General features: G+C 34.0%; 2 protein-coding genes across 3 annotated transcripts; both read right to left on the reverse strand.

Moving 5' to 3' along the window:
• Positions 1 to 544: 544 nt before the first annotated feature.
• LOC145243626 (TATA box-binding protein-associated factor RNA polymerase I subunit A-like) lies at positions 545 to 23,855 on the reverse strand. 2 transcript variants are annotated; one of them, XM_080106649.1, is made up of 3 exons: positions 23,229 to 23,855; positions 11,616 to 11,657; positions 545 to 3,926 (listed from the first exon to the last, which is right to left on the reverse strand). In XM_080106649.1, exons 1-3 carry the CDS (start codon positions 23,754 to 23,756, stop codon positions 3,108 to 3,110), a joined length of 1,389 nt encoding a protein of 462 aa, XP_079962775.1. In that variant the 5' UTR covers positions 23,757 to 23,855; the 3' UTR covers positions 545 to 3,107. The 2 variants fall into 2 exon arrangements, with proteins under 2 accessions (XP_079962775.1, XP_079962776.1); XM_080106650.1 differs by lacking the exon at positions 11,616 to 11,657 and having other exon boundaries at positions 23,229 to 23,834.
• LOC145243627 (uncharacterized) lies at positions 14,584 to 17,901 on the reverse strand. Its single transcript, XM_080106651.1, has 2 exons — positions 15,664 to 17,901; positions 14,584 to 15,538 (listed from the first exon to the last, which is right to left on the reverse strand). The coding sequence occupies exons 1-2, from the start codon at positions 15,831 to 15,833 to the stop codon at positions 14,842 to 14,844; spliced, it is 867 nt and encodes a 288-aa protein (XP_079962777.1). The 5' UTR covers positions 15,834 to 17,901; the 3' UTR covers positions 14,584 to 14,841.
• Positions 23,856 to 24,343: the final 488 nt, after the last annotated feature.

The following is a 24,343-nucleotide window of genomic DNA, read 5'->3' on the forward strand; positions in this document are numbered from 1 at the left end:
CTTATCTTGCCTTTGATAACATTTATTTGTTATATATTTGTTTTTTTGACAACTTTTTCAAATCTATGTGTATAGTAATACAAACTCCACAAAACTTATCCAGATAGCTAAAAAAGTAACTTATCTTGCCTTTGGTAACAATTATTTGTTATATATTTGTTTTTTGACAACTTTTTTTGAATCTATGTGTACAGTAATACAAACCCAAATTCTTTTATTTTTATAAATGAAAAAAAACAAAAGAATAAGGAAAAAAAGTATAAAATCGAAACGTCGAACAGACTATACACTAAGACATTTTCATTTGGATTTAATCATTCATGTTTCATTGTGTAAAATTTTGCGTTTTTTTTTATTGCGTAAGGTTTTTGGAAGAAAAGGTGTGTAACATAATGCATATGAGAGCGTGGAGAATATCGGCGGCGGCGAAAGATGGTCAGCATGTGAAGAGATTGGCAGCAGCTGTAGTCAAAAAACCACAGTGTCAAAAACTTGTTTTAAAAAAAAAAAAAAAAATGCAAACAGATTTTTTTTTTTATTTCCATTTATTTTTTTTTTTGGCGATGGTAGCAACATTACAATGGGATGAACACATTTTCAGGTGAGGTAAAGTTGGACAAGGAGGGAGGATTGGTTGCTTGTTTTACGGCATATCAACCCTTTTCAGGTTATTTAATGCCAAATCCAGTGATTTTGAAGAAAAATTTTTTAATAAAATATATTTGATTTTTTCAAGTCGGTTTCTATTTAACCCATAGTTGGGACCCTAACAGGTACTACCACTGAACCAATGGCAATTAAAGGCTGGCTCCACACTTCCCAAAGCCCGCAAGCTGGGGCCTCACCATCGGATATAGTTTAAGGTCATATCCAGGACAAAGGAGGAAGAATATAAAATGAAAGGAGGCAGGAACAATAAGTGGCAGTAAGAGGGGGGAAAAGGAAAGAGTTGGTCAGATATAAAATGTTTGTTTTGTTTTTTTTTGCTTCCCCTTTTCTATCTTTAAACATGTTTTTGAATCCATATTTTTTTATTAGTTTGTTTCCTTGCTTATCACATCATTCCATTCACTATTTTATTTTTATAAAGTTAAGTTCATTTATCTTTATATTTTTACACAAAGGATTCATTCTTAAACTAATTAACCTATCATTATGAATTTTAGAACACAGCTGCTGAGCATAAGTAATTGTAATACGGACTATATTTAGTTTAATTTAGTTCTATGCAGAGATAGAAACAGTTCATGAAAATCCAGACGCCTCTGATATTTGTGAAATTTTAATAAGCATTAAGAATTTTTTTAAAAAATTCAATTCAACATTATATAATAAATTCTTAATACTGCAATATTTTAAGTCACAATTTTTAACAAGAATATCTTTTTCTTTTCCAGTTTTAAAAAGTAGTCCTTTTTTACTTTTCCATGTTTAAATCTAACCATATTACTTTTCATGCTGACATTTTTCTATGTAATCCATGATTTTTCCAGGCTTTGCTTTGAAATAAAATTTTCTGTTTCACTTGTTACCTGTGAATTATAAGTGACAGTACAGCTTAGCAACAGATCGAGACAGCAATGAATTAGCGACATTGTTTTTACGTTCCCAGCCGATTTGTGGTAGCATAACAGATTTGGTTGCTATGGTAACCAACAGCCAATAAAATAAAAAAAGATGTCTCTGTTCCTTACAGATTCTGAGATTTTTGAACACGATAATTTTATTATAATTTTTCTTTTACTGAACGAAAATTAAAAAATTCTTATTTTTACAAATATAGCTGAGATGACCTATGAACTGTAAAAATTGTTTGAAATTTGACCGCAAAATCAGCTTTAAAGCAGTTCAAAATGAGTAACACTAACACCTAACAATATCATGCAAACACTACTGTGTTTGAATGATATACTGTAAAGTTGTTTTTTTTTAGAATATTGTAAAGTGTTGTTGAGGGGGGGGGGTAAGTATGTCCCACTCCACCCACTTGAGAATTCAAACCTATCAGATTTGCATGGAATAGCATCCATAATCATTAGTAGGGCTGTGACAAGAGAATATTCTTATTGTTGACTCTCGAGTATATATGCGACACAGCTAATCAATTGAGAACCACATCAGTCTATATAAAAACATACAAGATATCAACGGATTAACTGATGAGAGTCAAAATAATGAAAAGAATATTACCTTGTCATAACTCTTGTCATAACTCTTGTCATAGCCCTAATCATTAAGCACCAATTCCTTGGATTTCACCTTAAGCATTTTCTAGAATCAAAATAAAGTAATGGATTTTGGTCAAAATTAGAATAAAGATTCTAGATGCAAGCTCTTTTGATGGAAATTGCTTGAGACAAGGCATGAGGCCACTCCATGCAAGAGCTAAGAAAAACAAAAGATGCATATCACAGACAAGCGATGCTTGTAAAGACCAAGGTCGTAGGTGGGAGGAAAACAGTCAGTAAGAAGAGGGTTCAACAATCTCAGTTTCTTGGAAAGATGCAAATTGATGGAAATCACTAGATCAATCAACCAAACGAGCTGAAACAAAAGAAGCAGGGAACAGATCAGACAACTCAAAAAAACATACGCCATAATAGTATTTATAATGAAGACTGACACATCATGTCTGCGAAAAGTTGCAGTGAAGAAATATGAAAAGAATACTCCATACAGGGTTCGATAGTCAATTTGTACAGATAGAGAATATATTTGTATTGTTATATTTTGTTTTTTGTAAAACAACAGAAAAGTGGTGCAAACTGTTTTGTTTGCGGGTATTTGTTTTACCTATCCTGGGACGAGTATTCTAATAACTTTATAACTGTTTAGAAACATCTCATCACTTTTGTAAGGAAACAAGAGACAGTTAAAATTACTTTTTTATTTTAATTCATCCGGAATATCACTAGGAATCAACCCCCTCCCCTACTCTCTCATCAGTTTTACAGGGAGGGGGGGGTACACCATAGTTAAACAAATGTACCATATAACCCTTCTTGAAGGTCACTAGAAATAGATTTCCGCACCCTTTTCTCTCTTATCCCATTAGTTCCAGAAAAAGAAAAAAAAAATTTTTTTATGGTAGTCATTTTCTCAGTTATTCAATTACAGATTCGTTTTTCAATTGTTTTTATAAAGAAATTCAACTGAGGATCCTTCAAAAATGAAGCCACTTTTACTTTCATGGCATAAAGATGCTCCTCATCAGAGTCTCTAAACTTATAAGACGGACGCAATGGCCGGAAGTGGTAGTGCGGCCACCAACTCTTCCGTTGGGACCAAAGCGGATGCAGAGTTTCCGATAATCTGTCGACAGACGGATATTTTTCAATGGTAGCGACAAGCTGCTTCCAAGGTATCTGATTATTCTTCCAACAGTCATAGTCCAAAAGATCAAACAAATATCCCAAACAAGACGGAAGGTCATCTTCAAGATATTCACAGAGGGTGAGAACTAAAGGATCCGACGGCACATAAGTTGCCAAAGTCTTCAAAACTTCCAGTCGTTCTTCAAGTGTGTAATTCCTTCGGCAAAGAAAGTAATAATAGTATCTGTGCGCGTTTGGATTTTGCGGGTTAAGAGAACGGTATTTCCGCAGTAATTCCATTGCTTCTTGGAATTTACCAACATGTTCTAAGGTTCGTATGTGTGGAACAATGACAATGTCATGCACGTCGGACGGATCAGCCTCCTGATAGAAAGTCGAAAAGCATTCTGTCATTTTATCGAGGTATGAGGACAAAACATGTTCAGTGTCGAGATCTCTGTTGGCCACTTGACCTTGGAATGTGCCCTTCACCCATAATTTATACAAAAGGAGGCCCTGGTACGCCGAGAGAACGCCTTTGTAGTATTTACTTTTCTTTATATTCTCCGCAAGTTGATACCGCTTAACCAAACCTTGATCAGATAAAATAACCTGTAAGGAAAGAAAGAAAGAGAAGTTACATCATGAAAAATAGAATTATACAATATTTATTCATATGTACACGCGTTTCAGAAAATCATTTATTAATAGTACTTGAAGATGTACCTGGCGTTGCCCGGTATCAAATGTAACGTTAGTAAACAGACAAAAATCCGATCACCCCCATGTGTAGTATTGGGAATCCCAGCTTAAATGCTATATAGGTAGTTTTTAGAAATAGAAGTTATATAAGCATTTTGGGTTTCCCATCGTCGATTTAGCAGGGTCAGAGAAGGTTAGATTTGACACCCATCAAACTCAGTCACCTTTAATGATCTAGGTTAGATGCACCGGAAATTAGGGGTAATGGCAATTGTGGTCGTAGGCTTCCGGTCGACGACAACATGGGCTGAGAGTTGGTTTTGGCCTGCAGATGGAACAGACAGGAGATTAGGGTCTCTCTGCGGCAACCAGGTTCTGAGATGATAGGCTGGCCTTAATAAAAGAATGGAAGCTTCAAAATCCATCTGGTGTTCATTAATGCGTCTGTCTGCAGCAGTGACCACTCCCCATGAGTGGGAGACTAGCGACCAGAAGATATCATCCACTGGACAAGGCAATGCACACATTATATATGGCACATACACGTCGAGGCAAGAAACGGTGTACGGATAGAACAAACGAACGAACACAAACTTTAAAAGTACCCTTAGAAGTAAAAGCAATTGTAAAAAGATAGAAACAAGAAAACGTAAAAGAATAGCAACAGGAACGTTTAATAATAATAGTAATAAATAAATAATAAACAGGACAGAACCGTTTACGGAACACATGTACCAATTTTTCAATTTCGACCCCTTAGCAGTCCATTTTTTTTCGGACGATTAAAAAGTTTTCCACATGTCTGACTATGCTATATAACAAATTTCAAATCTGTAGACTAAAAATTCGTTGAGTATATAGGTTGAGCGGTGTCCTCACACACACATTCTCACTTTTATAGATATATCCAGGGTGAAACAATGTTTTAATTTTATAAGTATACATTTATGAAATGTTTTCAGCACCCTGGTTATGTCCCTATTATTCATGTCAATCCAGTGATGCATTTGGAGGATGCTGGCAATGGTCCTGTTGTCATAACTTGGATCGGTAGAGAGCATGAGTTGTACAGTGGCGCATCTCCAATCTCACTCATTGAACTTTCAGACATGATAGAAGGCTCCTATCGCTCTTGGGATTTGTACGCAACTGGCCAACTAGTAGATGGTCCGCAACAAAAAGAAAAAAAAAAGATTTCATCAAACGGAAAATGGAATCATGTTTTTTTTGGGGGGGGGGGGACAAATTTATTGTTTTACCCTGTAGATACATTAATAGTCATACTGATGACACCATGCTCTATAATAGACATGGAACGTGGGGGGGGGGGGCAAGTGTAACATATCCAAGGCAATGGCAGAAACCCTAGAAGATGACTTTCAGTCTGTAGTGTAATGGAGACATGAATTGATGGTAACATTTAATGCTACTAAGATTAAACTTCTTTCCTTAAACAACTATATAATAAAAAAAAAAAACTTAACTACCGATAGCCATGACTCCTGAGCTCATCATTAAAACTCCTTGGCTTAACATTTCACATGCAACATGAATTGGAACAAATACATTGAGGACATTGCCAAGGCTGCTGCAAAATAGGTGGACTCCCTCTGCCATGCTAAAAAATTACTTACACACTATATCTTTAAAGACACAATTCATGCAGGGAGTATTGTTGCCACATCTACCACTAGTTTTTCTTTTTTTTTTTTTAGAAGGTCAAAAAAAAAAAAAAAGTCTCGCATTACTAATAGGTCTTGCATTGTCGACCAAGCTCCAACCTCTGTCCCATCGCCACAATGTTGCATCCCTGTGCCCGTTTTAAAAAATACTTAAATGCACTCATTGCGCTTGTGCCCCCTCGATGCACATACCAGCAACTATCCGAACACGCAACAAAATCCCACCCCATTCCCTGTTGAGCTCCTAAATTCCAGAAAGCTTTCCACTCTAAAAGTTTCTTCCCTCGAACAGCTAGACTTTGAAACTTTGGAATCCCTTCCCTGTTTCTTTGACTGTACTAACCTGTAGAAGTTTAAATGTAATGTGAAAGACATCTCGCTGCTCAACTCCCCACAGTCCCCTGTTAGGCTACTATTTGGGATCGTGTCTATTAGTTCCAAGTTGCAATATGCTTTGTTTAGGGTGAAAAAGTTAACAGTATTACATCAAAATTAAGCTTGAAAAATTATGATTTTTTTTTAAAACTTTGATGTAATAGCGGTAACAAATGGTTTTTTTTCTACATCCCCATAAAGGGCATAATTATTCCTTACCAGGATGAAACACAAAAGATTCTATGTAGCTTAATTGCCATATATTTACACAACTTGAAATAAATACTGAAAATCGATACATATACACACACACACACATATATATATATATATATATATATAATTCTATAGATAATAAAATTTAAGGCAAAATTAAAAAGTTAAATACAATCAAGCTTTGAAAAAAAAAAGAAAAAATTTTTTTTACTATTTATCAATATGTACATGCGTTTCAGAAAAACATTGATAGATACTAATGAATCATTGGATCAGGTTATATACCAGATTTGTATTGCATTGCATTGTCTGATGAAAAACTAACCAACTAAACCCCTAAGAAAAGCAGACAATAGAGAAAGATGAGAAACCTGTGCAAGGAAAATATTTTATTAATCATTTTGAAATTATATATTTACTAGCAGGATGCCCAGTGTTGCCAGATGCATACAGGAACAATTTACGTCTCTTACGTCTGCCAAGTTTCGTTTTTTTTTTTTTTTTTTAATTTGGACTCCATAGCAGCTATTTTTACCAGGTAAAGATTCATAAAGTATGGTCCACCAAAAAAAAAAAAAATAAAAAAATAAATAAATAAATAAAGGCAATAATTTGACTTTTCTCGCACCACTGTGATGTTTTATCTCGGAGATGTAGTTTGGAAAAAAAAAAAAAAAAAAAAAATGAAGACAGACAGACACACAGAGTGAATTTTATATCTTGGATTTTTATTTGTTTACTTTCAAGTTTTATTATATATCTCTATATGTAATGTTGCATACATTTACATGTAACCAACACATTGTAGCAAAGAACATCATAAAGAACATCGGACGAGTAAAAACTAGACATCTTTTTTTTTTCACAACATTTATTTCCTTGTTCTCCTGCCACGCATGACTTCTCCTTAGAACTAGGACATCACCCACGTCTCTAATGTGCTAGCCTTCTCTAACATGTTCTCTTTTTTTAGAGTCTTTTTTTCTTTTTCATAACCATGACGTCATTTCGTACATAACTTGGTATTTGCATATAGCCGCCATAGGCGCTTCCGCACTCTGTTATACATATACATACAGGGCTCTACATTGCGAGTGAAACAGTCACTTTTGCGAGTGATTTTTCAAAATAATGCAACACTTATCTTTTGGCGATTGCATTCTTCCAAAGCTCACTACTGAGTGAAAAATATCTTTTCAACTTTTTTTTTTAATAAAACGAACAAAATTAAATTATTTAAACAATAAAAGTTTAATAGAACAATATACTTTTGTTTTGTTTTTTTTAACGAAGTCTGTTTAAAAAAATATCTGAAGAAATTCGAATGTTTATACCTTCAATTATCAAGATAAAATTTATTGCATATTTAGAATTACACTTATTTAAAAAAACACAGAAAAATCTTTATGATGTACATACTCGTTACAGAACGAAGATGTCATATTCTAAAAATCATGTGGGTTTGGTTGGTAACTTTTCTATTTGGCTAGTAAACAAAAATAATAGGTTGTCAAGGGTCAACTAAAGATAAGTTTGTCCGTAGAGCCCTGATATACGTGCGTGTGTGTGTGTGTGTGTTTTAGCTAGAATTTGTTGTCTTTTTTTTTTTTTTTTGTTACAAGAGAATCACCAAAAGGCCACTCAAGGATAAAGGTTAATGAATGTCTAGTAATCAATAATAGTATGGATGGGGTAGACTTTGGATTATTTAAAGGGACGGTTCAACAAGAACTTGTTTACATTGGACTTGAAGGCTACCATATTGTAATCGACTGAGAAGCAAGCCAGTGGAAATGTCTTCCACAGGTAGGGCAGTTCTAGGAAAGAAGCTTTGTTCATGGCATCTGCGTTTAGGTATAGATAGAGAGTGAGGGAATTTGTTTATAGTAGTTGTAGCTAGTCGAATGTTTTTTTTTTGTGAAAGTTTAGCAGGAGAGGGGACCATAGATTGGAGCTCAGACGAGCACTTGCCATGAAAATAAGAATAGATCAGAGACAGGCTCACGTCTCCTGTGAGAACGAGATTGCAGAGCAAAGAAAAGGGCATCAGCTACTAAGTTTTGATGCCAGTTTTGAACTATCGATGCCAGATAAGACGGCCGAGCAGTTCATGTCCAAATGTGGCAACAGTACTCCATTTAAGGACACACTGGACTCTTTCATAGGTAGGGGATTACATTTTGCCGTGCAAGTTTACAAGGGGAGATTATGAAGCTCAGTCGAGCACCTATCAACTTTCTCTGCTCTATCATTATTTTCATGATAGTATCATGAAAATAACGATAGAGCAGAGAAAGACTAGTAACCATTTTGTGAGAAAGAGGCTGTAGGGAAAGGAAGAGGACATCTCCCACTAGCTTTCAAAGTTGATTTTAAACTCTTGTCAATCCAGGAAACGGTGCTTTGAGCAGCACCTCTCCAGATATAGCAACAACACTATCTTAGAATGCATTTAGCTTTTTATATAGTTAGAGGACTGCATTGTCAGGAGCAAAATCTTTTATCAATAGTGATGCAACCACTTTTCCAGTAACCTTAGCAACCAATTTGATGTAAGTCTTCCATTTGAAGTCTGAAATCAAGATTAGTCCTAAAAGATTCCTCAAGTTGAAAGCTATTAATTTCAATTGGAGCAAAGTTAGGGCAAAGTGAGAATCTGAGCATTGCTAGTGAAAGGAGAGAAGTTTGATTTTAGGTGCATTAAAAATAAAAACATCTTTTTACCCAATGTATTAAATACTCCAAGTCAGAAAAAAAGAGAAACAGAAAGACCTGATTATTAATGCGCTCCATGTTGGAGATCTAGGCCGTATGTACCAAGAACGCATTCTGACAAAAGCATACACCTGGTGATAAATGCAAGAAACAACAAAATAATTATTAAATGTACCAAAAGGTCATTTGAATACAAATTATTAACCTGAAACGTGTGTGATAATATGGTCCACATGTGGCTGTTAAGGAAGGATTGGTTGGTTGGTTGTTTTTGTTTTACGGCATATCAACCCTTTTCGGGTTATTTAATGCCGAATCCAAAGATTTTGAAGAAAAATTTTTTTAGTAGAATATATTTGTTGTTTTCAAGTCAGTTTCTATTCAACCCATAGTTGGAACCCTAACAGGTACTACCACTCCGGGTCAGAGTGGACCTGGGAGCAATGGTAATTAAAGGGTGGCTCCACACTCCCCAAAGCCCGCAAGCTAGGGCCTCACCACTGGATATAGTTTAATGTCATATCCAGGACCCCCATTGAGGGACTTTTACCTTCTGCAGGGAGGCAGTCGGTGTATTCTAATGCCCCACCGACAGGGCCAGTTAAGGAAGGAAGTGGGAAAACAAAGCAGGAAACAGATTTATCAATAGACAATGGAGAGAAATTTGATCTTAAAGTCAAAGAGAGGTAAGGGTAGATTTAAATTTGGGTGTGATGGACGAATAATGACAAAGGACTGAACAATAGAGATCTTTAGTTTTATGACGCTAGAGAGTGCCATGGGGTGCGACAGCGAACGAGTTTTTAACAACAATAGAAACTACTTACAGACGACAAAGGTCTACCTACGACAATGAGAGTTGAGAATTTAGTTGGATGCTTGATAATTGGACTTGGACTACAGTTGGCTTGGGCCAGGTCAGAAAAACTTTGGGAGATCAAGATGAACAGGATGGCAACAGACAAACCCAGCCTCGACAGGATGTAGATGTAAATCTTAGGATGTAGACACCCACACACCCAGAGTTCAACCGACACATATGTAAAGCATCAGAGACTATGTTTTTGTGTTTCGTTATATTTTTCTATTTGTGGATCCGATCATCCCCATCGACAGTCACCAGTGTAAAAAAAATGATGACATGGGCAGAACAAAAACAATGAGAGATGGAAAACAAAGTCACAGCACACAATATTTAGGATTGGAGGCTTGCCAGGGGAAGGAAGGTCACGTGGCATCACACAGACACCTGCTGCTGTAAAGAAGCAACAAAATCAATTGTCAAAAAGAAGATAAGTTAAAAGTATGTTTGAAAGGTCATTTTCGGCAAAAGCTTACACAGGTGTAATCAAAGTCAGGTCAATCCAGTGAAACAACAATGACCGAAGAAAATGCCTCTGGGTATAGCTACAGTGACAATAAAGGGCTCTACATTTCGAGTGAAACAGTCGTATTTGCAAGTGATTTTTTAAAGTGGTGACTAGAAATAATGAAACGCTTATTTTTTAACGATTGTATTTCTTTCACTGACAATCTTCCAAAGCTCACTACTGAGTGAAAAATATCTTTTCAACTTTTTTTTTTTATAAAACGAACAAAGTTAAATTATTTAAACAATAAAAGTTTAATAGAACAATATACTCTTTTTTTTTTAACGAAGGCTGTTTAAAAAAATATCTTAAGAAATTCGAATGTTTATATCTTCAAGTATCAACATAAAATTTGTTGCATATTTAGAATTACATTTATTCAAAAAACAGAAAAATCTTTATGATGTACATACTCGTCACAGAACGAAGATGTCATATTCCAAAAATCACAAGAAACTATTTAGTTGTCAAAGGTCAACTAAAGATAAATTTGTCCCCAGAGTCCTGCAATACTATTCCAAAAGAGGTATATCAGGTGGTCACAAATATTATATAATAACCATTGAAAAGGATGTTGTTAATGGCTAATGATTTAGGCTCAAAAAGAATCAGCCTGCTAAATTTTTGTGTGTGTATCTCCTAACAACCAACTATCCATCACTGTCACCAAGATGCATTATATTTTTATATTAGTGTGTTGTCATTCCTTTAAACAGAGCAGAAATATATAATCCAGTGAAACACCAATGGCCGAATAAAACATTCCTGGAGTGTGGCTACAGTGACTATATCATCCCCAAATGGGTGTTTCACAAATGCTTATATATTAACTAGGGCTATGACAACAGCATATTCTTTTTGTTGTTTTGACTCTCGAGTATATATCCGACATAGTTAGACACAGTTAATCAACTGAGAACCACATAACTCTATATAAAAACATAAGCTATCAACAGATATACACTCGAGATTGAAAAAAAAGGAAAGAATATGCTGTTGTCCTAGCCCTAATAATAACATCAACATATAGAATCTACTTAAGTGTCATTGTCTAAGTTCTAAATAATGTAGAGAATGGTTACAGAAATAGGTCAGAAAGAGTCACATCCAACCGAGTTGAGGAATTTATTATCTTATTTTATTCTATTATATAAAGGACACGTGTGTGTGTGTGTGTGTGTGTGTGTGTGTGTGTGTGTGTGTGTGAAACTAAAAGTCAAAAGTACAAAACAAATACCCACAATGTCGGTATTTTCTGGATCGGTGTTGCTCTGGATGAATATCTAAAAAAAAAAAAAATAAAATAAAATAAAAAATTCCTTAATGTCAACTAGGTCAAGTTTTATTGAGATGGTGGGGGGGGGGCGATTTTTCAACCATTTCCAATGTTATCCATTATATAAAGGAGAGTTGCATTTATTATTTCCAATACATTAAAACAAGAGGAGAAAGATGTGTGAAAAAAAAAAAGGGGGGGGTAGAATATAAAGATGTCACATTTTTTAACTATTTTTTTGCTTTTATGGCCCTAGATAACAGCGGGGGGGGGGGGGTAGAATTGCTAGTATTATTAAAGTAAGTATCCCAAACCATGATCTTTGCAAAAACAAAAAAATGATACCAAATTTATTTGGGTAACACAATTAGCCACAGAATTATGAACATTACAAGTTCGTTAAAAAATTTTCCGTCCTTGGTACTATAGACCTGAAAACAAATTTGCAGTGGATATTTAAAAAGTGTTTGGAACAAGCAAAAGTCTAGTGCAAGTCCAGAATTCAACCCAATTATAAGAAAATAAATAAATAAATAAAAAATACAGAAAAATCTTTAAAATATACATACTCGTCAGGGAATAAAAATGTCATATTCCAAAAATCATAAATTGATCAAGTAGTTTTTATTTTTTTTAACTAAAAAAAATAAAAAAAATGAGGAAGTGAAATGTGTTTTGATATGCCATGTTTTAAATAAAGGGAGACAATTCAAACTACAGAGATCAAAATTAGTCATGTGATGGCTACAACTTACTAATAAAATCATTAAAAAAACAATCTATATATCAATAAAAGTGAAAATGTCTGGCTGCGCGTGTGTGTATATATATATTTCCCTACCAAATAACTGTCAATTTTCATTCTACAGACAAGATTTGACATAAGAGGTATTGATATTTGGGAAAAACTATTTCAACCAGTTTTCGGCCAGAAATTTGGCTGTCAACGATTTGATCTATGAGAACTCTACCAAACTCCTCCACCAATTTTTGGTCTAAACACTTGAAATTTTAAATGTAGATTACTTGGACGAACTTTTTAATTTGATTTGAGCCCAAAACAATAAATGTTAAAGGGGTCATAATAGGGGTCAAAGTTAAAAAATTTTTTACCTCTGCAATCTCTGCCAAATTACTCAGCCAATTTTTGGTTTAAACATTTGAAAATTTACATAAAAAGGAATTCAGAGATAGGGAAAGCTTTTTAATCGGTTTTTGGCTGAAAATTTGGCTGCCAAGAGGACAAAGTTTTAAAGATTCAACCTTTGCGGTCTCTAGCAAACGATTTAGTTATTTTTGGGTCTAAACATTTGAAATTTTACATACAAGGTATTCCAACACGCGGCAAGCATTTTAATCAGTTTTGGGGCAAAAATTTGGCTGCCAAAAGGTCAAAGTTGAAAGAGTTGACCTTTGCAGATTCTACCAAATTTCTCTGCCAATTTTGGATCTAAAGACTTGAAATTTTAGATGTAAGTAACTTGGACATGGGTAAAACTATTTATTTTGATTTGAGACCAAAATAATAAATGTTAGTGGGGGTCAAAATTGAGGTCCAAGTTATAAAAAAATTACCTCTGCAGTCTCTACGAAATTACTCAGACAATTTTTGGTCTAAACATTTGAAATCTTACATAAAATGTATTCACACGTAGGGCAAGTTATGAACAGTTCATAGGGCCCAACCAAAGTCGGGCTTAATTGCTAGTATATATATATAAAAGTGAAATTGTGTGTATGTGTACATTTCCGTACTAAACTACTCTGTCAATTTTCAGACTCGAGATTTGACATAAGAGGTATTGAGATTTGGGAAAATCTTTTTAATCAGGTTTCGACCAGAAATTTGGCTGTCAAGGGGTCAAAGTCCAACGATTTGACCTTTGAAAACTCTACCAAACTCCTTCGCCAATTTTGGGTCTAAACACTTGAAATTTTAGATGTAGGTTACTTAGACATGGATCAAACTTTTTAATTTGATTTGAGTCTAAAACAAATGTTAAGGGATCAAAGTTTAAAAAAAAAAAAAAATGACCTGCTATCTCTATCAAGTTACTCAGCCACTTTTTTTGATTTAAACATTTGAAATTTTACATAGAGTGTATTCCAGACATGGGGCAAGCCTTTTAATCATTTTTTTGGCCAAAAGTTTGGCTGCCAAGGGGCCAAAGTTCAAAAGATTTGACCTTTGTGGTCTCTAGCAAACTATTTAGTCATTTTTTGCGTCTTAACATTTGAAATTTTACATAAAGGGTATTCCTATATGCAGCAAGCATTTTAATCAGTTTTGGGACGAAAATTTGACTGCCAAGAGGTCAAAGTTGAAACTTTGCAGACTCTATCAAACTCCTCTGCCAATTTTATGAACAGTATATAGGGCTCGAGCAAAACTGGGCTGAACTGCTAGTGATTTTTTATATTAAAAAGAACTCGATCAATTTATGTGGTTTTTGGAATATGACAGTTTTGCTCCATGACAGGTACATACAAATATTTTTCTGTATTTTTGTTTTGTATTAATTAGATTGGACTTGCACCAAAAAAAATCTTCATAAATGTAAAAGGATACATAAAAATTAATCAGGATGGAAGCAATAATTATTAAATGAAGCAAACTTAAACTCCCATTAATGTAGCAAGGCAAGTTGATTTTTTCTTTTTAGATAATTGTTATTTTATCAATTTGCATCAATAGAGCTGTGTAAAAGATGTTTAAAACCGTTTGAATTATGCAAATACCATAAGTGGTTCAAAAGTTATAAGAATTTTAAGTGCTAAAATTTATGCTTTTTCGTGGAAATTTTTCTTCAGAAAAATGGGCCAAATTACGGACCTCGACATTTCAAGAAATTTAATAATTCCATCACTTTATTCATTTTTCAAGCTATTTTTATGAAACTTGGTACTCTTATGTAAAATTTTGTGCTCTTTCTGATTATGCAGTTAAAAGTGACATATCTCTTTACCATAAGACATGAATTATAAATTAAGATGTAAAAATTTCACATTTTTTTAAAAGTGACGCATTGCATCATAAGTGGTAGTTTATTCACAAACAAAAAGTATTATAGAGGTATTTAGATATAACTTTATTGGGAGTAGGTATTTACCTACCTCCCCCATCGAAGGGGAGCTTGATCTGGGGTGTAGCCATTGAATGCCCCAAGAGTATTCATGGCCGGTATTTACTACTATCCTAAAAAAAAATTGAGTAGATATGAATCCATCTTAGAAATAGATAAAAGAAAATTCTTCAGATTTTGAATTTCGGTAAAAGATGGAAATTCCCATAGTCGACCAGAACTTATACACTCTGGAACCAGTCCAATTTTTAAAATAAACTCACGATTTACATTTTGAAAATCATCTCTATCTGGCCAAAAATATACACCTATTTTCTGAGATGCAGCCATAAACCGTACTCTACATGAATCCTCGAATGTAGCTTCAACAATACCGGGATACCAGGAATCTTGGTAAGCAACAACTATATATTCACCAATTGATGGTAAATTTTTTGGTAGTTGTTCGCACAAGTGTTGAACAAGACGTTGAATTTCTGCCTCTTTCTTTTGTTGCATGCTGTCGTCACTTCGATTTTTCATACTTTTTTTGTTCTTTTTCCCAGCAACTATTTCTTTTAAAACAGACTTTTCTCTCTCTGCATGCTTTGTACGTAAAGTTTTGCCTCCTTTTTGTGCTGTCTTCATCAGATTGCGACGATCATCCAATGGCATATCTTGCAACCATTTCATCATTTTAGTTCTATTGCGTTTCAGCAGTTGAACGGATGAATGGTGATGCATTGAAGCACGTGGCCGTCTTCTTTGACTATGGTCTAAGTCGCCAAAATGATGTTCACATCCCAAGTTTGTTGTCTGTGCATATCTGTGAATTGAAGAATATTTTCTTGGAGCAATATTCACTTTTTGATATTTAAAAAAAATATAATTTATATTTTTTTTAGTGTAAAATGACAAAATATGCTGTAAATGTTATTAAAATATTCTTACCGCGTACGATCAATATCTTTATGTGAAGGGGGTCCACCAAATTTGCCTCCTGGAAGAAAGTCAGCTAGTTGCCTTTCAATTGTTAAATTCATTGCGGATGCAACAACCTTGAGACATGAAAATAATTCATTTTTTGTGTCTTCATGAGTGATGAATAGGCACTCTACCATCCTATTCCTGTGAGGTAAATTTAAAATTTCATCACTTATATCTTCAGTCCAGTGGATGTCTGAATATAAAATAGATGTTTTTTTTTACATTTTTCTATAAATGTATGCATATCTTGAACATATTTGTTTAGTTGAAGATGAGCTACATTTGATTTGGTAATCAAATTCCAAAAAGGTCCTGTAATTTTAACATAAACAAGTCCAAAAGATTGCAACATAATGCCAACAAATTGTGACTGCACGTCAGCTTGAACCGCTTTTAATTTGTGATTTGGATTTTTTCACCATTTCCAAAACTTTCAGAAATTGTTCTCTATGAAGGAAGACCTCTGCTGATGTCTGGAAAATGGCATTGAATCTGTTATCTCTGTAATTCCCTATTACAGACGACACCGTTTTCTTGGCAATAGCCTTCCCACAAATCCCGAATTCCATAATGGTCACCAGCTGGACCAAATATTTCTGATACTGTCCGTACTACTCTCTCCATTATAGAGTTTTCAGAATTCCAATTGGAGAAAAATGATAGAGTCACGGCCGAGTTGACCATGTTTACTCACAAGGGTTTTCTCATATTCCCGAATATCTTTGCAGCAGTATGTGTGAAATCCGAGAAGTATATGCGCCATACAGTAGAAGTTCAGAATGGGGGATGTGTCCTGGCCAGCAAAATCTTTTATCATGTCATCTCTCCATTCTGACAGAAGTTCGTTTGCCTTTTTCTGATTACTTGCTCTGTCACTCATACAGAATGCAAGTTTCTTCAGTGCGGATTTTATAATTTCATCTGAATCTTTAGCTTCGCCTGAACCATGAATGTTAGCAAGTTCCATTAAATGTTCTTTGGTCACATCATGGATGGCATTTGCTGTTTCAGAACCAACCCTGGTAAATCCCAAGCTTATAATGCTTCCAGATGGTAAATTGATAGAGGTATCAATTATTTTTTGTTTCTGGTTGTTCCATCTCGATTAACTCCCCAATTTTCACTTACAACTAACTGCTCTGAAATAAACTTTTTAGCGAGAAAATGCCTTTGGTCAACAATCGCTTGAACAGTTGGGGTGCTTGGCAAATCATCTTTTTTTAGTATTTTTCCAAAGAGATGCTTTGAAATGCACATTATTACTACTGACACTTTCTGTGTTGCGACTTCAAGCCCAGAAATCTCAATAATGCACATCCGTAAATTATCTGTAAAAGTGCCATCTTTTTCTTTGGTTTTTATCGTTTCGGATGACAAATTTTCATTTTCAATTTCCAGGGTTTGAATTCGGATTTCTTTTAATTTCATGTCCATGGCCTGCACGTGTTCATCTTTGCTTTTCTGCATTTTAGTGCATTGTAACCTAAAATGGGAGGCTGATTTTTGTGCTGCTCTCTTTCGAATTTCCTCATCCATTGAGGATTTCTTATCTGCACATTCTTTTAAATATTTGCTATCCACCTGCAAATGCTCAAATTTTTGTTGTTGTAAGTTTCTTTGAAAGGTTTGAAATTTTGACACTTTGCATTCTTATCCTCTTATTTAAAATCTGCCATTTTTCCCTGTAGTATTCATCTCTCTTTTTTTACGTTTTTCAAAGAATAATGTCCTATTCTTCTTTCAAGGTCCTTTAGTTTTGTCTCTGCACATGAGATGTTGTTCAACACTTGGCATAGTTTCTTGGATTTTTTTTGAAATTTCATACAGTAATAAATTCTCCCTCTTTTGAAATTCTCTTTCTCCATCTATGTTATCACTTTCATGGTCAGTATCTCCAGCACTTACTGTTGCCTCTATGCCTCGGAGATCAGAACTTGATGACCCTTCATGATCCTGTGATTTTTGGGGTTGAGGTTTCAGCATTCTTCTTACCACATGAAATTCAGCATCAAGAAAATCTTTCAAATTCTTAAATCCTGGAACTTTTTTTTTTTCTGTCGAAATTTATCCTTGGTCTTTGCTAACCTAAAAATCTTTGTTTTTAAAACGGCTGGACTAATTTCTTTTAAGTCACTACATAGTGTCTGTATAATAGCAACAACACTATTGAGATCTCTTTTAAACAATTTGACTAACTCAACAACACCATTCTGTAAAGCATCACATTGCACAGACATGTTTTTTTCAAGAAGATTACGACAGGTTAATTTCCGTGTTTCACAGTAAGGTCCGGTATAGATTTCCTCCATAATATACTGAAAAAAAAAGTGATTGGATGAAGTTGGTAAATTAACTTGTTGCACATAAATAGCTAATTCCTAATTTAGTACAATTTAATAAATACTACTCAGATAAAGAAAATAATTTGCGATATAAAATTATCGTTAATATCAACCACAATAAAATAGCCAAGTAAAGAGAGAGAGAGGAAAAAACAACGAATAAACCAATTTTTTTTGTTTTAATCTTTTTCAGCACACAGAAATCTACAAGAAAAAATTGGGGTTTTTTTTCTACCAGTTCGAGTTTATGCTTTTTCTAAAATTTTACCGAAATATCAAACGGAAATTTAAAGGAAATTATAGTACATATGCATTTTGGGGTACTAATGTATTTTTTATACCATGAGAAATACACTTTAAAAAAAAAAAAAAAAAAAAAAATTTGTTTTTTTTCATTAAATTGGTAGGTGAAAGTGCAGAATAGTTAACCGCCTTCCCCATGTTAAGAATGGCTTTCTCAATAACTAGGCACCGCCAAAAATGGCCGCAAAATCAAGTTGTTGTTGTTTTTTAAAACTAAATTACATTTATTAAAATCCATTATTTCTGAGTAACTTTTTTTTTTCCAGAAAGATAAAACCCTGAATTTTATCATATAGAAAACAGAATAATGTAAAACTTTTTCTACTATTTTTAATTCAATTTTAAATGTTAAATTTTCCCAAAAAGTTAACAATTGTTATTTTTTGTCTTGCACAAAAAACGTACTTAAATATTTAAAAAAAAGGGTTTTTGAAATAATTTATTTATTCATTTATTGTCTAACTAAGATTTAGGATGATTTTCTAAGAGAATATGCAAAAATATTATAATATAAGTACCTGAATTTCAAATAATTCCACTTATTCATATATGTAACCAGATATTTCGCGTCGCCGAAGAGTTCAGATCGACTCTGTTTACGTTTTCTTTCGATGAGACGAAAACTATGGAAGACTAAACAGGCCAAAAAAACTTATTTTTCAGTGACGAAAATTTCAATATATTATTAAGCTGAGGCTGGCCAGTACCAGATGGGTGACCATTTGTATGAGTTTGGTTTTTAATGTGTATGTGTGTGGGGGCCAGGCTCCCCAAAATGGGGGGAGGGGGCAATTTAAAGCAGAATAAAAAAAAATTATTTCAGCGCGTTTGGTCCACCGTAGTCGAAAGGCGGCAAACGTTTTCAAACGAGATCGAAAAAAATGATGCTATTTTTAACACAAAGGGCACAATATTTATCGAATTTTTTTTTTTTGTATCGATTATTCAAAGCATGCTCTGTTTAATAATGGTCATGCATTATTCGGCTCGCTAAAAAAAAATTGTTAATTTATTTATCAAAAATTTTAAAATGGCTTTTTTCGTATAAATATAAAAAAAATTTTTTTTTTGTTTTGCTTAACTTAAATTAATTATTTTACTTAACATATTCACCGAATTTCACACTTCAAAACTCAAAAGCGGGATAATTAAACACAATCGAAGTTCTGATATTCAGACGTCAAAATAAGGTATGCAAACAATTTTTTTTTTTTTTTTTTTTTTAATCTATAATTCTGTCCCTTACAACAACACAATATGTTTTGTTCAGTTTCAGATGATTATTTTAAGCATATTTGTTCCCACTTCAAAACAAGGGGGGGTTTTGTAAGCAAAAAAATATATATATATAAATATCGTTTATGAAAAATAAGTACACTGTTATAAAGTTCATTCTTCTCCTAATAATCGCTGAAAATTTCGTATTGATCGGATAATTACCTGATTTTTGGTAGATTTTTAAAAAGACGGTCCGTCAAAAAGTACTGACCTGCCCCCCCAGTTTTGGCGGTGCCTATCAATAACTATTTCAGCATGGTTCGTATTTCTCGCTGTATCAAATATATCCATTTATTTTGATACTGCGAGTGCAATTTAATGAAAAGAAAAAATTAGAAAACGAAACTAATAAAAAAAAAAAAATGAGCGGTACCCACCCCTCATACATGTAAACCAATCTCTGTCCCCCCTCTCCGCTATTAGCACCACACAGTTTTTGTTTGAAATAGCTAATTTTATTTTATATTTTTCTTACATTTACTCTAATTAGTAAAAGTAGAGTTATGTCCCTTACACCAACAGGTTTTACGTTCATTTTGTCTACACCGTTCTGCTTCAAGTTGAATGCTTATCGGTTTTAAAATAAACGAAACAAATTTGGCTTTTTTTTTCTTCTTTTTCTTTTTTGGTACTCTTGCAGAATTTGACCCGCATCTTCGGGCGTTTCCGTCAATTATGGTTCGGATTCGACCGGCAATCAGCAGTTTTAAGCCAAGCAAAATAACAGACACAAACGAATTTCAAAACAAACAAACAAACCGGAAAAAAATAGAGGTAAATTTTTAGGTACTTGTACAGTTTAATGAAAACATTAAATTTTATGACGTGCCCCAGCGTATTATAAACCCCCCCCATGTTAAGAACGGCTTTCGGAATAAACACCCCCAACCTCCTCATGTTTTAAGATGGGGGGTATTCCGAAAGCCGTTCTTAACATGGGGAGGTTGGGGTATTTGTATTAGATATTCATGCAGAGAGTGATCTGTACTGAAATAACGTTATTTAAAAAGCCATTCTTAACATGGGGAGGGTGTTTTATACCTATTCTGTACTTTAACCTTACACCTGAATTAAAAAACCCATAAAACTTTAATTAAACGTGGAAATACGATTTCAAAAATAGCGCGGATCACTCTCTGCATTAGCATCTTATAATACGCTGATGCACGTCGTAAACATTTACAAAAAAAAAAAAAAAAAGAAAAAAAAGTCCAGTATATATTGGGGTTCAAAAAAAAAAAAGTCCAGTATATATTGGGGTTCACTACAGTGTACACATAGATTCGAAAAAGTTGTCAAAAAAACAAATATATAACAAATAAATGTTATCAAAGGCAAGATAAGTTACTTTTCTGCCAAACTGGATATATTTTTCGTGTTTTTATTCAATGTAACATATTTATTCAGCTCGAAAAACATACAGTGTTTACCGATGTATTCGAAAATTCAAGATGGCGTCTGATTCTCTCTTTAACACAGTAAGTGTGGGAAAAGGTGTTATAAATAAAAAACCGGATAAAATACTGTTAAAAACTTGCTCAATATATGTTACCGTGACATAGGTTGACATATATTCGGCGGGTTTCTAATAGTATTTTGTATGGTTTTTTATTTATAACACCTTTTTCTATACTTACGGTGTTAAAGAGGGTGTGAGACGCCATCTTGAATTTTCGAATACATCGGTAAACACTGTATGTTTTTCGAGCTGAATAAATATGTTACATTGAATAAAAACATGAAAATTATATCCAGTTTGGCAGAAAAGTAACTTATCTTGCCTTTGATAACATTTATTTGTTATATATTTGTTTTTTGACAACTTTTTCGAATCTATGTGTACAGTAATACAAACCCAAATATTGTTGCCTTATTAAGTAGTGATTATTAGGGAAGGTTCCTTATGATATAGGGTTCGAGAGTATTTTGCCAATCTTGTCTCGAGGAATATACCGGATTGTCAACAATTTCCGACCATTTATAAGAAGTTGGCGCTTCTAATATAGGTTATCCTTTACGGAGATGGTCCCGACGTCCGCCTCGTTCTGAGTTCGGGGAGAGGCCGTCTGACGTAGGCGGTGTCGAGGCAGAAAATTACCCTAACCCTAAAATTTGCGATATGTCACAGACAGATGCTTTTACAAATATTGTGAAACAAATCACAGAATTTTACAGGGTTAACTAACTACGTGGAACTATTCTAATCATGTGGACTGTTTTTTGTTTTTAAATTCTAATTATTTGAACTGTTTGTTTTGTAAAATTCCAATTATTTGAACTGTTGAATTATCAAAAATATGAAGTGTTTATTTTGTAAAATTCTAATTATTTGAACTGTTTAAAATAAAAAATAAATAAATAAAAATTCTAATTATTGGAACGGGGTTTTTTCTCCTTAAGTTAGCAACTGGGCACTTTATTGAAGGGGTAATTTTCTGCCTCGACACCGCCTACGTCAGACGGCCTCTCCCCGAGCTCAGAACGAGGCGGACGTTGGGACCATCTCCGTAAAGGTTATCCCTAATATATAAATTAGTATAAAGGTGCTTGATTTTCTATTAGGACGAAATGGAGTTTTCAGATTTAAAAAAAAAAAAAAAAAAAAAAAAATGGTTTCTGCTGATTTTTTTTTTTTTTGTCAATTCTAATAGATTAAAATGGTAGTTTCCAAATTATGCAGTTGAAATTACCTGATTATTGAATTATTAAAAAAAAAAAAAACTTTCATCTTGTTAGCAGGTGAAAAATTGCGGTCATCATGTTTAAATCGAAACAGAACTTCCCTTTTGAACTCTCCTGTGTCTTACGGTCGTTTTCTTCAAATTCTATTATTTTCTTTAATAAATCATTTTCTACCTCATCGATTTTCGTCATTTTTTGATATAATCATCTTTAAAAATACGAGAAATACATAGATATCATTGTTTTCATGTGAAATTAAGTTTTATGATTTCCCGGGTTTGTATTACTGTACACATAAATTCGAAAAAGTTGTCCCAAAACAAATATATAACAAATAAATGTTATCAAAGGCAAGATAAGTTACTTTTCTACCAAACTGGATATGTTTTTAGTGTTTTTATTGATTGTAACATGTTTATTCAGCTTGAAAAACAGTGTTTACCGATGTATTGGGAAATTTAAAATGGCGCCCAAATCTCTGTTTGACACGGTAAGTTTGGGAAAAAGAGTTAAAAATAAAAAAACATGAAAATACTGTTTAAAATCCACCGAATATAGGTCAGCCTATGTCACGGTAACATATATTGAGCGACTTTATAACCGTATTTTTTATTTATAACTCCTTTTCCCAAACTTACCGTGTCAAACAGAGATTCGGGCGCCATTTTAAATTTTCCAATACATATCGGTAAACACTATGTTTTTCGAGTTGAATAACATTAAATAAAAACACTAAAACATATCCAGTTAGGTAGAAAAGTAACTTATCTTGCCTTTGATAACATTTATTTGTTATATATTTGTTTTGGGACAACTTTTTCGAATCTATGTGTACAGTGTACAGTAATACAAACCCGATTTCCGAAATTTCGTCCCGATAATGGAGAAGTGCCTAGAAGTTTAATAAAATTCGAATGAGCTTACCCGCTGCGTCTTTTCCAGGTCGTCAATGGTCGAATAATACATGAGATATTCTATCTGCATGTAGTCATGAGACAATGGTGGATGCACAAGGAGATTCTGTAATTTTATTAATCTCTCCACCAGCGAGGAGGCGTCTCGCTGGAATTCCGCGTAGAGGATCTCCATGCCGACTTTCCACATGGCGAATTGGAGGTCGCACGTGGTTTCACGGTGACAGATAGACAGGACACGGGAGGCCTCGCACCAGCGGTGCATGAGGGCACATTCCCGTAGCACAAACAGCAGTTTCTGTGGGACACCCCGGGTACTGGAGCCGCAAAACAGGTTAGAGTCCTTGCACAGTTCAGCAGACAATTTTTCCAACCATCGGGCTTGTTGAGTGATAGAAGGGTCCTCCTCCTCTTGGTCGATTTCTTCATGTTCGAATTCTTCCAGCAACGGCGTGCCTTTTAAAAGTATAGACAAAAATTGTTTGATGTGAGAAATTACGACATCATCGTCTTCGGGAGATTCCAATTCCTCGTTCATCTCCGCCTGCAAAAGTCAACAAGAACAAACAAAAAAAAACATGCGAGCGGTTGACGGTGCAATTTTAAAATAACGGTGTCATGGCTAAAAATTCCCCATGTTTTAAATGTCCGAAGCGGTAAAGATAAATTGTTTTCTTTTCACTTATCTCCCTTGAATAAAAACAAAATAAAAAAAAAAAAAAAAAAAAAAGCGCTTGTGCAAATTAATGGATTTTGATGGAAACGCATTTTAGGTGAAAACATTACGTACTTAAGTGTTATGTTGAAATTAGTATAAAGGTGCCTACAAGTGTTTCATGTTCAGTTAAAAAAGTTTGTTTAAAAAAAAAAAAACGCGTTTTCAACATTCTCTTTAAGATAAGAAGTCGTAATGTTAATTTATTATTTTGTATTATAAAAAAAAAAAAAAACCCCAAAAAAAACAGTGTTTTCGAAATTTTATTTAGAAAAAAAAGGGGGGGTTGTCGCGGCGCTGACATCATAGTTTATATTTTACCACGCCGGCCATTTTTTTTTGTTTTTTTTTTAATCCGTGAACAATCTTATATACACCGCCTCCTGGCGGCAAATAACCGTTTTTCTCAA

The sequence above is a fragment of the Euprymna scolopes genome, chromosome 22 (genome assembly GCF_053919585.1).
Source record: "Euprymna scolopes isolate OS-2025 chromosome 22, ASM5391958v1, whole genome shotgun sequence".
NCBI lineage: Eukaryota > Metazoa > Mollusca > Cephalopoda > Sepiida > Sepiolidae > Euprymna > Euprymna scolopes.

Excerpts from the sequence above, each read along its gene's own strand:
- LOC145243626 (XM_080106649.1), bottom strand. The coding sequence starts at position 23,756 with ATGAACGAGGAATTGGAATCTCCCGAAGACGATGATGTCGTAATTTCT. Across the intron at positions 11,658-23,228 it reads ACCTGGAAAAGACGCAGCGG|ATATTCATCCAGAGCAACAC; the intron begins GTAAGCTCATTC and ends TTTTTTTTTTAG. Across the intron at positions 3,927-11,615 it reads ATCCAGAAAATACCGACATT|GTTATTTTATCTGATCAAGG; the intron begins GTGGGTATTTGT and ends CTTTCCTTACAG.
- LOC145243627 (XM_080106651.1), bottom strand. The coding sequence starts at position 15,833 with ATGGTAGAGTGCCTATTCATCACTCATGAAGACACAAAAAATGAATTA. Across the intron at positions 15,539-15,663 it reads AAAGATATTGATCGTACGCG|ATATGCACAGACAACAAACT; the intron begins GTAAGAATATTT and ends TTCAATTCACAG.